This window comes from Triturus cristatus, chromosome 4_2 (genome assembly GCF_964204655.1).
Source record: "Triturus cristatus chromosome 4_2, aTriCri1.1, whole genome shotgun sequence".
Classification (NCBI taxonomy): domain Eukaryota; kingdom Metazoa; phylum Chordata; class Amphibia; order Caudata; family Salamandridae; genus Triturus; species Triturus cristatus.
Window position 1 is genome coordinate 307,466,038 of NC_140586.1, and position 15,302 is coordinate 307,481,339.

At 48.7% G+C, this 15,302-nt stretch overlaps 1 protein-coding gene across 7 annotated transcripts in view; it reads left to right on the forward strand.

The window, feature by feature from the left end:
• The window catches only part of RALGPS2 (Ral GEF with PH domain and SH3 binding motif 2), a 983,056-nt gene extending 967,987 nt beyond the window's left edge, over positions 1 to 15,069 (forward strand). For all 7 annotated transcript variants that reach the window (XM_085601623.1, XM_085601627.1, XM_085601625.1 and 4 more), the window contains one exon: positions 12,529 to 15,069. In XM_085601623.1, coding sequence (XP_085457749.1) covers positions 12,529 to 12,558 — 30 coding nt within the window. In that variant the 3' untranslated portion in view covers positions 12,559 to 15,069. The remainder of the gene's footprint in view (positions 1 to 12,528) is intronic.
• The last annotated feature ends 233 nt before the right edge of the window (positions 15,070 to 15,302 follow it).

Here is a 15,302-nt window from a genome sequence, read left to right on the forward strand (position 1 = left end):
TTGCCGACCGGCTTGTGGCCCTCTTCACGACGCACCACGATTGTTTCATCACTAGTCTGGTTGCTCCAGACTGGCTCTTGCTCCCCTTCAACAGAGGAGTACCACGGACCCTCCTGGTCCACTCCCGACGCCATCTTGACTCCCCCGCTTGGGTTGCCACTGCCAAGATCCGCTGCCCCTGCCTGGGCCCAGCATCATCGACAGCAGACACCTTCGTGGGACAGCTCGCCCTCCATCCTGGTCGCCGCCGCGCCTCCTGGTCCGAGGAACAGCCGAGTCCGGCGTCACCCACTCACCTGGTCAAGGTGACTTCAGCCGGTACCCTCCTGGTACCCACACGATCGCTGGCTAGCGGTTGAGAACTGAGTCCCCTCTGCTTTCAGGTTTCCTTCATCACCGATCCAGGCTTGGATCGCTCCGAACATCGTCACTGGTCGCCTGCCAGCAACTTCTTCTTTCAGGCTCCTGAGACTACACGAGGACTCCCGACATCTTGCCGAACTTCACGCAGCCGCAGCCTCCGGGCTAGGTAACTCGAGCACCTCCGTGCTCCATCGCAGGTTCGCTCTACAAGTGTCCAGTTCCTTTTTCGTTTAGTCCCACTGATCGGATCACTCCGGAATCAGTACCTCCAGACTCTAACCATTCGCATTTCACTGTTAGTGTAGATGGTTTCTCGTGCCCCTCGGGCATTTGTGTAAATTGTGCAACTGAAGTATTTTCCTAAGAGTTTTGTAGTGTGCTTAGCTCCCTGACTCATAAAGAGCCAGGGTAGTCTTGTTATAAATAAATATCCTTTTATTTTCATAACAACTTGTGTGGTGTCCTTTCACTTGGTGTTCAAGGGGTATATGTGATGGTAAACAGCTGGCTTAACACGCCCTCTAGAGTTTAGCCTAAAGACTGCTCGTATCCACGCTACTAGGATAGCTGGTCTAAAAGGTTGACTTACAACCAATCATCAATAAGGGTCGTTTGGAATGATACACAGTGATCACTAGAATAGTGAGCACTACATATCAGGCCAACTTCTCACAGCTATATTAACAATTGGGTCACAGATTACTTGCAGTGATGATGGTGACTTTGGGTTAGTAATTGAGTGAATAGAAAGACACTGTTTGAGTCTGATATGAAAAGGAGCAATTGTGATAATTGATTAGTCCAACATTGCCAGAAAGGTTTGTTAGTTGTGGCACCAATCAATAGTGAAATGGTGATTTTGTCTGTTTGGAGTATAAACAATGAGTGAGGTGTTCACAAGGGCAATCAGATGACTGATATATGAATAATTATTTCATTGAGAATTGTTACACTTAGCGGTTAAATAAAAGAATACAAGTGTAGCATGAAAAGTAAAGTGAAAAAAAGGAACACCACAACTGAAATATAAGGATCGTGAGATGGGGAACTTTAAAAAAAACAAAAGCTTTCATTCTAGTAATGTAGTTTGATAAATGTTACATAGAGTACTCTTGGCTTTAAATTTAATTCCAGTATATAATTAAATATTTGTGTTGGGGATGTGAGTCTGGTGGCAGAGGTGACCTAGGAAAGGTAGCACTTTAGCAGTTAATGAGGGCTTAAGCTGAACAGCATGTGTGAGTCTCAGTGGGGGGTTTTAATGGTAAGGGATGTCCCCATGTGTCTAGCAATAAGAATCCGCTTTCAGGCAGTGTCTGATAAAAGCAGGGCCTATAGTCTTACCATAAATCCATGTCACACAAATGGACTCTGTGTTTAAGTCATTACTTTTCTGATGACTACTTGTAACTGCAGATTCAAGACCTTATGAACATCCCCAGATGCCAGAGTGGATCCTGAAAACTCGTGCACGATAGAAGGTAGTGTTGTGGTACTCCACCCTGCTCCAGAAGAGCCGCATGGAGCCATATAGCAGCACCAGCCTTGCACTCTGATGTCCGCTCCATTCTTTCCGCACCTTCAGACACTGATCTGGAACTCTGTTCTTTCTTCACTCTGTGAAAAGATTCTTCTGCACATTTTGCAGTGTGCAAGGGACGTCATCCCCAAACATAACGGGGTTTAAACCTTGTAGGAACTGACACAAATAGATGTTTGTGGCAGATCCCTATGAGGTGTGCTTCTGGTGCTTGGGTTCAACACATGACGTGCGATAACTGCTCTCAGATGAATCCAAAGATCATCCAAGAATGCAAAGTGAAGCTCTACATAGCGAACCAATGGAAAGCTCCAGATTGGAGCCATGGACCCTCTACTTTCAAAGATGTTTCCATGGCAGATCTTTTTCATGGTTAATGTAATCAGGAACGTCAAATTAGAAACGCAAAAATTTCAAGTAGGACTCTGCCCTTCTCACCAATTTTGTTCTCTAGAAAAGGCGTGAGATCATCACTGTACCTCGAAGTCTCGCTCCCCTTCTGCTGAGGAGCCGATTCCATCTTTGTTCCTGCTGCACCTCAAGTTCCCAGGCCCATCTGAAAGTTTGCAGCAGGGCAGAACCTTTCGAGAGCTCATGCTGTGTGTCTTTGGCACACTTCCAGCTCCCTTTGCAATGCCATCAAGCCACAAGGATCAGCAGGGATTTCAGCAGGCATGTGCCATCTGTGCTCATTGCACCCGTTTTGATTCTGTCCGGCATCAGTCCTGGATTCGGATCTGATGCATCATTTTTTTGGCTCAGACTCCTATCAGTCAATGATAAAGACAATTTGTCCATAGACGTACATGATGTCAGTGGGCTGGATCAGCAACAGATGAACATGCGTCTTTCCTCACTGAATGGAAGGCTTTCTGAGGTTTTTGGCTTTCACTTCCCCTCTGTGGAGGTAAAAACAAATGGCATGGAATGGCAACACAACCTCTTTGGCCTTTCAATGAGGCCCCCAATAACATGGTATTGGGCACTTGAGCTAAACCATACTCTGACTCCCATATAACTGACTAGTCGTCCATCACCATAGACTGTCTCCAGGTGACCTAGATTTCTTAACCCAAATCGAACCCCAGAAAACATGTTGATGCAGGCATCCACCAGCAGTATGAACCCTAATACCTTCCTGACCAGTTGTCCTGACATGGTCAACACACGTGGAAGCGTTCAGGAAGCAAATGGTCTCCTGACAGTCTTCTCTTGCGGTAGGTCAACCCAAGTTATTTACTTGGATGCTACACCTATGCCATTTGAGACATGGTTGATGAGAACTTACCTGCAGTCCCCAATGATGTTTGTGCTTCTTTTGCTCAAACCATTCAAGATGGTCTAGATGCAGCAAAAATTGTCATCCACTCTGACGTAGACACCACAGATAGTCTAGGCCCATGCTAACAAGCGTTGTTCTCAGACGCCAATGCACAGATGATGTCCTTAGGCTTCTCCAGGAATATCCAGTCATCCTTAAAACACATGCTTTTCACCAGCTCCTGCCTGTTTGGTGAAATTGGCAGACCCAGCCCTAAAGAATTCTACGGAAAGCCAAACAGCAACACTCTTTTTGGGCTTTTTAGCTCCAGTCCGTCAATCCACTCAATAGTTTTGTCCTTTTATTGGATATGTCAGGGGCTTGGCATATAGACCGCATCAGGCCCCACTGGCCACAACAGGCTGCCTATCCCTTTCGAGGTTGGACCACGAGCCCAACATACAGTGACCTTACTGCATGTATGGCAACACAATACATCCGAAAAATGGGCCCTGCAGTTTATCCAAGTGGGCTACACCCTGCTGTTCCATTTCAAACACTGCACCTGCCAAATGCCTAAATGCACATGAACACCTTTTGGAGGTCTATCTGTCCATGTTACAACAGAAAATGCTTGCTCTTTTGGGCAAAGAAGCCATAAAAATGGGTACTAGACTCAGAAGTCTCCCTTAATGCCCTCCTGCACAAAGAAGAATTTAAGATGCTTATCCTGTCTAAGGTTCTATCTACCCTGGATCTCAGAGACTAGATGGAAGTGCATGCCCACAGGTGCTACCTATGGCTCAAGGTGGGCCACAGGCAATTTCACTTTGTCATGCTCCCTTTCAACTTCACCAGTGCCCCTTGGGTGTTCACCAAGGTAGTGATGGTGGTCCCTGCACATCTGTGGTTGTCAGTGGTAGCAGTGTTACCCTACCTCAACAACTGGCTCACCACAGTCAGCCACAGGCCACCTCCAGATAGCAGCGAACCTCTTGACATAATTAGGATTCTCAATCAACTTCTCGAAGTCACACCTGACCCCTTTGCAGAGTTTCCCCTTCATTTGAGCCATTCTGAATATGGTGCAATTTCAAGCATTTCTTCTGGGCCAACAAGTTCAGAACATGCTTGCCATGATTCCGATGTTTCACCTGTGTCTTAGTGAGGGTGGCTCAATGGCCTACTAGCGTCCTGCATCCTGTTTTGCTGACCATGACAGATGGCACATGCAGACTTTGCAGTGGAATCTGAAGTCTCAGTGGTTCCTGCACCAAAGGAACAGTCCAGTTCTATCCTGGTGTTGAAGGAGACTGTAAAAGATCTGCAGTGGTGGCTGTTCGATATCAGGTGACCCAGCGGCAGTCCCCTCTACCTGCCACACCCAGGGCCTGATGGTGGTGACAGACATGCAGGGCCAGACTGGGAACACAAACCGGACCTGGCAATTGAGATGGGGTGGCTGCCGGAGATTGGGGGGGTGGTAGAAAACACTGCAGCTGCTTTTGCGACAGGGGTTGATAATACAGCGATGTTGCAAAGCCAAACTGGCCCTGGTAACAAAAGGGAACCCCCTCCCTCCCCCAGTGTTCCAACACCTGCCCCCACTCTGGTGGCCCACCAGGGAAACGCACGGGGCCCGCTACGGTCAGTCCGGCCCTATAGACATGTCACTTTTGGGGTAGAGAGATCATCTTTGAGAAGTGGAGATGAGATTACTTTCTAGTCTTCGGCAGAGACTTGCCTCAAATCAGTGTGTTGAAGTTGTCCATTTGCTCGCCGTTGAAGTCCTTTCTACCGCTCATCAAAGGGAGCCGGATCCAGGTGCTCGCAAGCAGCACTGCTTCCATGTGGTTCTGTAACAACGAGGAAGTAGGGTCCTGGGTCCAAAACCAGGAGGCCCTGCGTCCAAAGCCAGGAGGCCCTGCATCTCTGGAACTGGCGGCAGGGCATCTCCCTTGTAGTGAGCCACCTAGCTAGATCTTTAAATGGCAGCTCAGATTAATTCAGTGGACGACACTTGGCAGATCACGAATGAATGGCTGCTACTTCCAGAGATGACACAGGGCTTCTTCCAGCAGTGGGGAGAGCCCTAGCTCAATCGCCTCACTGCATCAAGAAGATGCAGTGTTGACGCATATTGGAGTTACCAAGGAGGATCATTCTCTGAGACTCATTCCACCTACAGTGGCGCATGGGAATCCTGTGTACATTCCTGCTGCTCCTTTACTGAGTTTTGAATATCATCTCTGACCATGAGCATCTGACCTCCGATTAGGCTGCCACTTCGGGAGCAACTTCTGTCACAGCAGCAGCGCAGGGTCTTGCACCCAAGCCTGCGCAACCTGCCCCTCAATGCATGGATATTGAGGGGCAATGCTTAATTTCCTTTGACCTCCCTCCTGAAGTGGTCACCCTATCAGCCAGGCTCCCTTCCATGAAATCTGTCTATGCCGGGAGCTACTAAACGATTGTGGCTTAGTTCGGTTCTTGCCAGATCCCACTACACTCCGGGCTGTTGGAAGTATTGTTGTTTGCTTTGTCTTTGGTCCAACATGGTCAGGCTGTGGCTGCTTAAGGTTACTTGTCGGCCTTTTAATGTTTACTGGACCAGCTGTCCTTGTCTAAAACAGCTGACGAGATGCACTTCCTAATAGTTGTGCAATATATATCTGAAAGAGACACGTTGGTGATAGATTCCTTACCTTAGAATATCCCCAGGCGTCAGACTGGATCCGGGAAGTTTACGTCAGCAGTACCCCTGTGCGCCGGTAGGCGTCGTCGTGCGGATCCACTGGCGTCGTAGTCGCCGAGATGATGTCGTCGGAGCTACTTAGACATGCCCACGCGCGCAGACGTCCGTTTTTTCTTTTTCCGCACCAGCAAGCGCAGATCCGAGAGAGAGTGGTACTCCTAGTCAATAAAATTGACTTTATGAGACTTGTATCTTGTTTTTGTCGATAATTCGACTTTTGGTGCAGTGGGGATGCCCGGGTTTGTCTTGTTGGGACTGCCGTCTGACCATGTCGGTGACGGACCCGCTCAATGTGTGTCTCTTCTGTTTGTGGCACGCCTTCTCCCCGAGACGTGTTCCGATTGTCGGGCAATGGCGCGGACGACTTGCGGGAGTGTTCCCGGTAGTTGTTGAAGGCCCGGCTCTCGGTACCGCGCCACTCAAGGTCCCACTCCCGTGGGAGGTCGAGGGATCGTTGGCGCAGCCGACACCATCGTTCATCGGAATCGGGGACAGGTAAGTCAAAAGCGCCATTAAAGGCCGAAGGAGCGGCGTTGCTCTTAGTCCCCCCCCCTCACCGTTCGCGGGACTTGGTGGAGGGGGCGGGTGGTCACTCCCCCGCAGCTCCTTTGGGGCCTCAGTTGTTGCCTGCGGCTTACCCGCAGTGTTGGGGACCGTACATGCCTCTGGAAGAAGTACAGGTACTTCTGTCGGCCATGGGCCGTTTCTTTGTCCCATCGGGTCCCTCCGGAGCGCCTTTGGGCCCAGTGGACCCCTTGGGTGGTTCTGCCGCCGCCTTCGGCCCCAGTTACGCGGGCAAGATATCCTGTGGCGCTGTTGGCTCCGGCCTCGTCGCTACCGCCGTTGGCTCCGGCCTCGTCGCTACCGCCGTTGGCTCCGGCCTCGTCGCTACCGCCGTTGGCTCCGGCCTCGTCGCTGCAGCCGTTGGCTCCGGCCTCGTCGCTGCAGCCGTTGGCTCCGGCCTCGTCGCTGCAGCCGTTGGCTCCGGCCTCGTCGCTGCAGCCGTTGGCTCCGGCCTCGTCGCTGCAGCCGTTGGCTCCGGCCTCGTCGCTGCAGCCGTTGGCTCCGGCCTCGTCGCTGCAGCCGTTGGCTCCGGCCTCGTCGCTGCAGCCGTTGGCTCTGGCCTCGTCGCTGCATCGGCGCCACCTTCGGATCCGGCATCGGTGTCATTGCCTCCAGGGCCGGGTTATATCAAGCCTGCCTTGTCCTGCCTCCAATTCCTATTCCTGACCAAAGGGGGATACTAGGAGGGGTCTGAGGACTCGCTCGCAGTGAGGATGATCTACACTAGATTGACAATATGGAGGATCCCAGCAGGCAGGAATTATCTCCACACCCTGAGACACTGTCCCCCTCCTCTGTAGCTACGGAGGTGGTGGGTTCATTCTGTGATATGGTGTAAGGGAGGCTCCTAACCTCAAATTCCCTACAGTGTCTATCAGGGCAAACCTCTTCACTGCAGTGCTCCAGCAGCGGCCTCCTCTACAGAGCTGCTACTACCCTTCAATAACGCACTTTAAAAGTCACACAGGGGCGCCTTTGCATGCAAGGCAACCCCAGTTTCATCGCACAGCACCTACCGCCAGAGTGTCTAGTAGTCCAGGGCTCTTCTCCTCCAAGGGCCTTTTGGCCCTCTATTCCAACTCTGTGTGGGACACGGTTGCGCAGGTGCTGCCACTGTGTCTAGCGGAGGCTTGGAAGGTGCTCTCTCAAGCAATTGCCGAGGGCAAAGATGCGGCAGGATTCACCATCCATTTTGCTCTTGACCCGCTTCCTCCATGGGCAGAGCAATTTGTATAACAGCAGGATAGGTCCCAGGGCTAGCGGGCAGATCAGTCAACCGCCACCCCTACCACCGCTGCCTCAGAACCTTCCTAGTCTGCTGTTTCAGTCCACTGTTTAAGGCCCACCGCACGCCAGGGGGCAGCTGTATTCACCATCACCTCCCCCACGGGCGTGCCATCACTTTACACAGGTGGGTTCTGCAAACAGTCCGAAGGGGCTACTCCTCCCCTTGAGACTACTCCTGTTCTGCTACGTCAGTACCACCGCATGTCGGTGGATGACTTGACACTTTGCAAACAGGAAGTTGCGGCACCCTTGGCATAGGGGGTCATCGAGCGTGTTTTAGACCTTCGGAATGTCAATCGTTTCCTAGATCCGCAAGACTGGATGGTAGTGTTACACTTTTAGGGCGCCTACTTTCACGTCCTGCCGTCCCGGCTCCCCTTTTGGCCTTACCAGCGCCCCTCGGGTGTTCCCTAAAAGTGCTGGAGGTGGTCGCAGCTCGTCTGCGCAGATCAGGGGTTTGTCTTCCCCTATCTCGACGACTGTTGAAGGCGGGCTCGCCCCAGGCAATAGTCTCCCACAACCAGCCTACGGCCGACCTCCTGCATTTGCTGGGGTTCTCAATCAACGTGCCGAAGTCGCATCTGATTCCCTCTCAGAAGCTCCTCTTCATCGGAGCGGTTCTGGACTCGGTGCATTTGATGGGTTTGTCCTCCCAAACAGCGTGTCCGGGACATTCAGGCTATGATTCCGATCTTTCAGCCCTTGTCCTGACAAATTACACTGGCTCCGAGTTTGCAAAAGGATTACGTTTAAGACATGTTGTCTTATCCATAGAACCATACATGGTTCTGGACCCTCCTATTGGAAAGACAAATTCACTCCCTACAATCCCACTCGGCTTCTTAGGTCCAGTAGTCAACTTCGACTTAAAGTACCTACCATCAAGAGGAGCAGACCGTGGTAGGCCCGACACTATGGAATAAACTTCCTCTTGAGCTCAGGCAATGTTCCGAATTCTTGGTTTTTAGGAAAAAACTCAAAACGTTTCTATTTTAGTAATTCATCAACCGTTTTAGTTCTATATGCTGTATTGTGCTGAGCTGTTTCCTTCCGTCTCCTGTAGCTGCCAACTTTTCTCTTTCTTCTTTTTTCTGTACGCAGAGATACTCTTATGCAAGAGTCGATTCTAGCGCGATATAAATCCATAAATAAATGGGAGAAGCAGAGATAAGGGGTCTCTGGTCTCAGGCGGAGTTCAAGCTCCATATCAATCTTTTGGAGCTCAGGGCGATCCTATATGCACTGAAAGCATTCCTTCCCTTTTTCAAGGGGAGAGTAGTGCAGGTGTTCAGACAACACCACCGCCATGTGGTACTGCAACAAGCAGGGGTGTGGCCGTGGACCCTATGTCAAGAGGCTCTGCGTCTCTGGACATGGCTGGAATATCAGGGCATTTTCCTGGTGGTTCACCACTTGGCGGGTCCTTTGAACGCCAGGGTGGACTCACTCAGCCGTCTGCGCATAATGGATCACGAATGGCGTCTTCACTCTGAGGTGGCGCAAGGTCTCTTTCACCTGTGGGGAGAACCTTGGTTATGATCTATTTGCCGCCGAAGAGACCACGCAATGTCCGCAGTTCTGCACGTTGGAGTTTCCAAGGTGGCCCTCGCTCGGTGATGCTTTTCATCACGACTGGAGTTGTGGTCAGTTATACGCCTTTCCGCCTATACCACTTCTGCCCAGAGTGCTGAATAAGTTCAGGCGCGATCGGGCCCAAGTCATTCTTGTGGCACCAGGCTGGACTCAACAGGTTTGGTATCCTGAGCTACTCAGTATGAGCGTGGATCCCCCAATCCGACTGCCTCTACGGGAGGATCTCCTGTTGCAGCAGCAGGGGACAGTCCTCCACCCGAACCTATCCAGCTTCCACCTCGCGTGGAGATTGAGCGGCGACAGTTGATTCCGTTTGACTTACCTCCTGAAGTCTGTAATGTGATTCTGGCAGCCAGGCGTCCCTCAACTAAAACTGTATACGCCGGTCAGTGGAACAAGTTTGTGGCATGGTGCACAGCGAAAGCTGTAGATCCCCTTTCTGCCCCTCTTTCTGAGGTCCTATTGTTCCTTCTCTCTTTGGCCCAGCAGGGCTCTGCTCTGGTTACTATCAAGGGCTACCTTTCTGCTCTTTCAGCCTTTCTCAGGCTGCCTGATCAACCCTCTCTTTTCAAGTCCCCTGTTGTCAATAGATTTCTCAAAGGCATTACTCACCTTTTCCCTCCTATTCCTTTTGTGATGCCTCAGTGGGACTTGAACCTGGTTCTCACATACTTACTGTGCACTCCCTTTGAGCCTCTTCATAACTGTCCTTTACGGTTCTTAACTTTGAACATGTCTTCCTGGTGGCTCTCACCTCCGCTAGGCGTGTGAGTGAGCTCCAGGCTCTTTCATGTAAACCTCCTTTCCTGGCGGTTCATCCGGACAAGGTTGTGCTTCAGCCACGTCCTCCTTTCTACCAAAAGTAGTCACTGCCTTTCATCTGAGGCAAACTGGCTCTCTGCCCACTTTCCTTCCACCTCGGCGCCCTTCCAGAGAGGAAGTGAGGCTCCACCGTCTGGACCAAACGTGCGCTTTCATTCTACCTCGACAGCACACAACCATTCTGGGTGGATGACCAGCTCTTTGTTAGCTACGTGGGTGCCAAGAAAGGCCAGGCTGTGCACAATTTGTCTTGTGTATTCAAGCCTGTTACTCTTTGGCTACAAAGGAGCCTCCGGTAGGGTTGTGCTCCCATTCGACCAGGGCGACGGCGGCTACTACAGCATTGGGACGAGGTGTCCCACTGCGTGACATCTGTCAGGCGCCCACGTGGGCCTCGCTGCACACTTTCACTAAGCTCTATTGCCTTGACAGTCAAGTCCGGAGAGACGGCTTCTTTGGCCGTTCGGTTCGCTGTGACTTTCTGGTGTAATCTCATTTCGCAGACCCACCACCGGGGTTGGTATTGCTTGGGTATGTATTCTAAGGTAAGGAATCCATCACTAACGTGTCTCTTTCAGATGCACAAGTTACTTACTTGTGTAACGATATATCTGTAAGAGACATTAGTTAGTGATAGATTCCTTACCGCCCGCTCCTAGGGTTGAGGGCATCCCTTTCAGGGCCCTAATTTTAATGCACCAGTAGTCGGTCTCTGGCATGGCTCTGCGTTCCTGACGCGGAAAGTCGTGTACAGAACTGACGTCAGCACGCTTGGGCACGTCGAAGTAGCTCCGACAACGTCATCTCGGCGACTACGACGCCAGCGGCGTACGCGGGTCCGCACGACGACGCCTACCGACGCCGGGGTACTGCTGACGAAAACTTTCCGGATCCAGTCTGACGCCTGGGGATATTCTAAGGTAAGGAATCTATCACTAACTAACTGTCTCTTACAGATATATCGTTACACAAGTAAGTAACTTGTGAGTTTCTGCCGAATCCCTATCTGAAACCTCAGTGAGACTTGAATTTGGTCCTCACTTTTGTTTTGTATACCACTTTTGAACCAATGTACAGTTGTCCATTGCATCTTCTCACCTTGAAAATGTTCTTGCTGGTTGTGATAACATCGGCATGCCAGGTGAGTATGCTACATGTCCTCTAGGTCCAGCCTCATTATTCCATCTGTTTTTTCTGGACAAGCCAGTGTTACGGACACAAGCAGCGTTCCTACTGTAGGTGGTGACTCCTTTTCACGTCCGACAACCTATCACTCTTCCGGCCTTCTTTGTGCTGCTTCATCCTTTGAAAGAGCAAGATACTCCACTTCTTGGAACTCAAGCGCACTGATTTTAAACATTGATTGCACCAAAGAAGATCAGGTGGGTGATCAGCTCTTTGTGGGTTTCACTGGTGATAATAAGGGCAAAGTGGTAAAGAAATGGACCATCTCCAAATAGATAGTTCTAAGTATGAATATCTGCTATATATTGGCTAAGAAACAGTTTCCAGAAGGTCTTAGGGCTCATTCCACTAGGGCTATGGCTACTACCACAACGTTTGGGATGCAGAGTGCCTCTCCTGAATATCAGTCTGCTACATGGGCATCAGTGCACAAATTCACTATTGCCTTGATTATGTCCTTCGGGATGGGCATTTTGCCCATTCTGTCCTGCAGGACATTTTGTTCTGAGCCATTCCACGGCTCCATCACCTTGAGAGGTACTGCTTTGCTATCTATCTGAAGATGAGGAAACTGTGGTTAGAAGTATACATCAGAAGAACAAGTTACCTACCTTCGTTCTAGTGGATACACTATCAGCAGATTCCTCACTGCACTCCCACCTGCTGTTACATGGGATTGCCTTTTTTCCATCTAGAAAGGTCCCAATTTAGGAATCTGCACACTGGTTTCTCCAGTTTGCTGATAGGCTCCACATCTGAGACAGGCTTATGAGTTATAACAAACATCAGCGTGCATAGGTAACTCCTACATGCGGATCTTCTCATTATTTCTGCAGCGAGCGAAACAAAATCGACATTGATTTATACCATGCCACCTACCGGCACACAGGAGCACTGCTTTTTGAATTTTCCAGATTTCTGATGCCTGGGGATATTCACAAGGTGAACAATCTGAGTTTAAATGAAATATGCTCGTGAAAGAGTGTTAAGGAAGGTAAAGAACGTCTTCTCACAAAAGCTGCAAGCGTATCCATAGAGACCACGAAAACGACTCCCTTGTTAGGAGAGCGTTGGCCTAACTGTAGTGTGCATGCCTTTAACTGTGATTTTGTGGGCCTTCTATAATTTTTTATCTAACTGGATATTCTTCTCTTTCAGGCACCTGCCAACTTAATGACGTTTGAGTAACAAATACAAAGAGGAAGCGAGTTCAGAACCCGTAAAAAAGCAGCATTTCTTTTGATAGAACAGACCTCCACGTCGCTAGAGAAATCGACACAAAAAGGTCTGCACATGGCTTTAACATGCTATGATGAAATCTAGCAAGTTGGAACTTTAGTGTGCTGTGAAACCAACAGATTTATGAATAATAACAGAGACTTAACAAGGCACTACCTGTCCCCCAAGGGATCAAGCTTGGACGAGAGGGAATCACCACTATTTGTGCGTGCCACCCTTTGACCGCTCTTCTTGTCCCTCACTCCCCAGAAATCTCTTTTCAAGACTCAGAAAATGAAAATCTCTTGTGAAGTTGATCTGCCATAGACTTTGCTTACTTCAATAATGACTCTGCCGTCTTGTGGTATTCCACTGCCTTAATATTGAAGTGCAAGAAGACTTTGCCCGACCACCTAATGATGTCTTAGTGTGTCTGGGTAGAAAGCTGTGCTAGGGAACAACAGATTGTATTGTACATGCTACTTTTTAAATTTCCATTTACACAGGAGAGGCTTCCTTATTTTTAAGTTCTCATTTGAAAAAAGAATACCTAACTGAATCCTCGCGTCAAGAATGGGTTGCGTTGTCAGTTGTTATACCACAAAGGCAAGGAGGTGCCTGAATGCAAACCTTGTACATTAGAAATGTTCTATACATTACCAGCAGCCCTGTTTGAGTGCTAGAATCTTGCACAGATTGACATTCTCATCCAGCTGACCACCGGCGAGCATGGACCTGTGAACAGGCATGACAGTGATAGATCAAAAGACAGATGATCAAACATTGACATGGCAGAGTGCTGGGCATTCAACTGACCGACTTCAGCAACTGCAGTTATGTCAACATCTGCAGTGAAAGCAGTACCACAGCATTTGGCTCTATCTTGTATTAGGATTTTGGTGTTTTATGATGAGGGGGTAATGGAAGAATGCAAGAGAGTAATTGTTTTACAAGTGTGAATCTCCATGGTCTGAACATTGAGATGTCCTTTTGGTGCACTAAAAGCTATGCAGGCCACATTGAACCAGACTCATTGCTTAGGATCCAAGTTGGCATCCCTCTACTAGTTGTTGCTAAAAAGCCACATGTAACGCACTACCTCATGAAACAGGAGGGATTGATCCTTCCTTCGTGCAGCTTGCGTTCTAATTTTTTTAGCACAGTGGATGGTGCCTTCCATGTGGCTGTCCTGTCACCTGCACCATTTACAAAAGCTGTTGCGCTTCTTCAGCACCCTAATGCTAATATCCCTTTAAGAAGGGATGCTATGTATTTTTTCTCTGAGTACTGGTGTGGAACATGCACCCTCTCCTTTCTTCACTTTTAAAACTGGACCAAGGATCCCATGTGTGCAGAAGCTCAGACACATTGGATTGGATCTTAAAAAGCACAGTTTCGCCAGCCATGTAATAACCTTCCCTGTGATAGAAAGTTGATGGTGTTCTTTTCAGTATATTTTTTTAAGCCTGCATTCCCTTTTCCCCATGCAGTACCTTAAGATAGTGTGAGAGTTTTTCTCTACTCTTGTTCATTTTTGCCAAAATGAGTGACAACAATTATATAACTAGGAAGGGCTGTGTTGCAATTCTCACTGCTGACTTTTTACAGCGCAAGTGGTGGATGCATGGGTCTTGGTAGTTCTATCCATTAGTGATACTTCCCCCGCCCTCCTCCCTTGTCTAAAGCGGAGAAATTACTGTCCAGCCAGGTGGTGGTATTGCACAGGAATCTATATTGATTTCTAAATCCAAATGTGCGGGCTGTATACTTCTTTAAAGACAACAGGAATAGAAGCTTGTGCTATCCATGGTTGTGTATGCTGCAAAGTAAACATCAACCGATGTGGGTATAATGGGAGGTCTTTTTCTTTTACACATTTCTTCATGTAAACTGGAGGCAAAAGTCTCTTACCTGTAGGTTTTCCCCCAGGCTTTTCATTTCAATTGTGTATTATAGTCACTTTCTCTGGGATGTTTGTGCCCATGACAAGGAGTAGCAAGGTGGATACAAACCAATATTATTGTGGCTTGTTCTGTCCGAAAGGGCCGCCTGCCAAAGCCCTAAGGGAACATGCACTTACAGGAATGAACCTTATATTAGGGGACACTGTAATTTCCATAGGGGTGTAACTATCTGTTGGGAGATTTGGGTTCCTCTCTTCCCATGGGATTATCATTTTTTTCTGGGTTGGTTACGTTCACAAATTGGCAATTTAAGCTTGTGCTGCATTGTGTTTTGGGAACTGGTATTGGGGAAGAGAGGGATGTACATTTTCTTTCTCAGTTCCCACATTGTTCTAGTTAACCCATGTTGGGTATTTCACACGATCCCCACCTGCATGGCCAGCAGTATTAATGTGTAAACTTGAGTTCACAAGATTACTACTATTGTTTTGCTTTTTTTTTTTTTAAGTCTGTGATGTTTTAGTTTGTTTTGAAAATGTGTTTTAACAAATGTTTTTTAAAGCGTTGTGAATAATAACACTATTGATTGTTTCTCCTTTTACTTGATAGTAGCAAGCTTTGCAGTTTCACTTTGTAATGCTATGTATACATCCATGCCACTTGATTGGGTTGAAGTGAAGCCACACATAGGTTGATTTAAGAGGTGTTCATGACAGAGGTTTGGCTCCTTTCCATGAGATCCCTTTTCTTTCTTGATTCTTTTATTGAGGGCAGTCGGTGTTCTAATAAAATATTGAGTTTTTCATATCT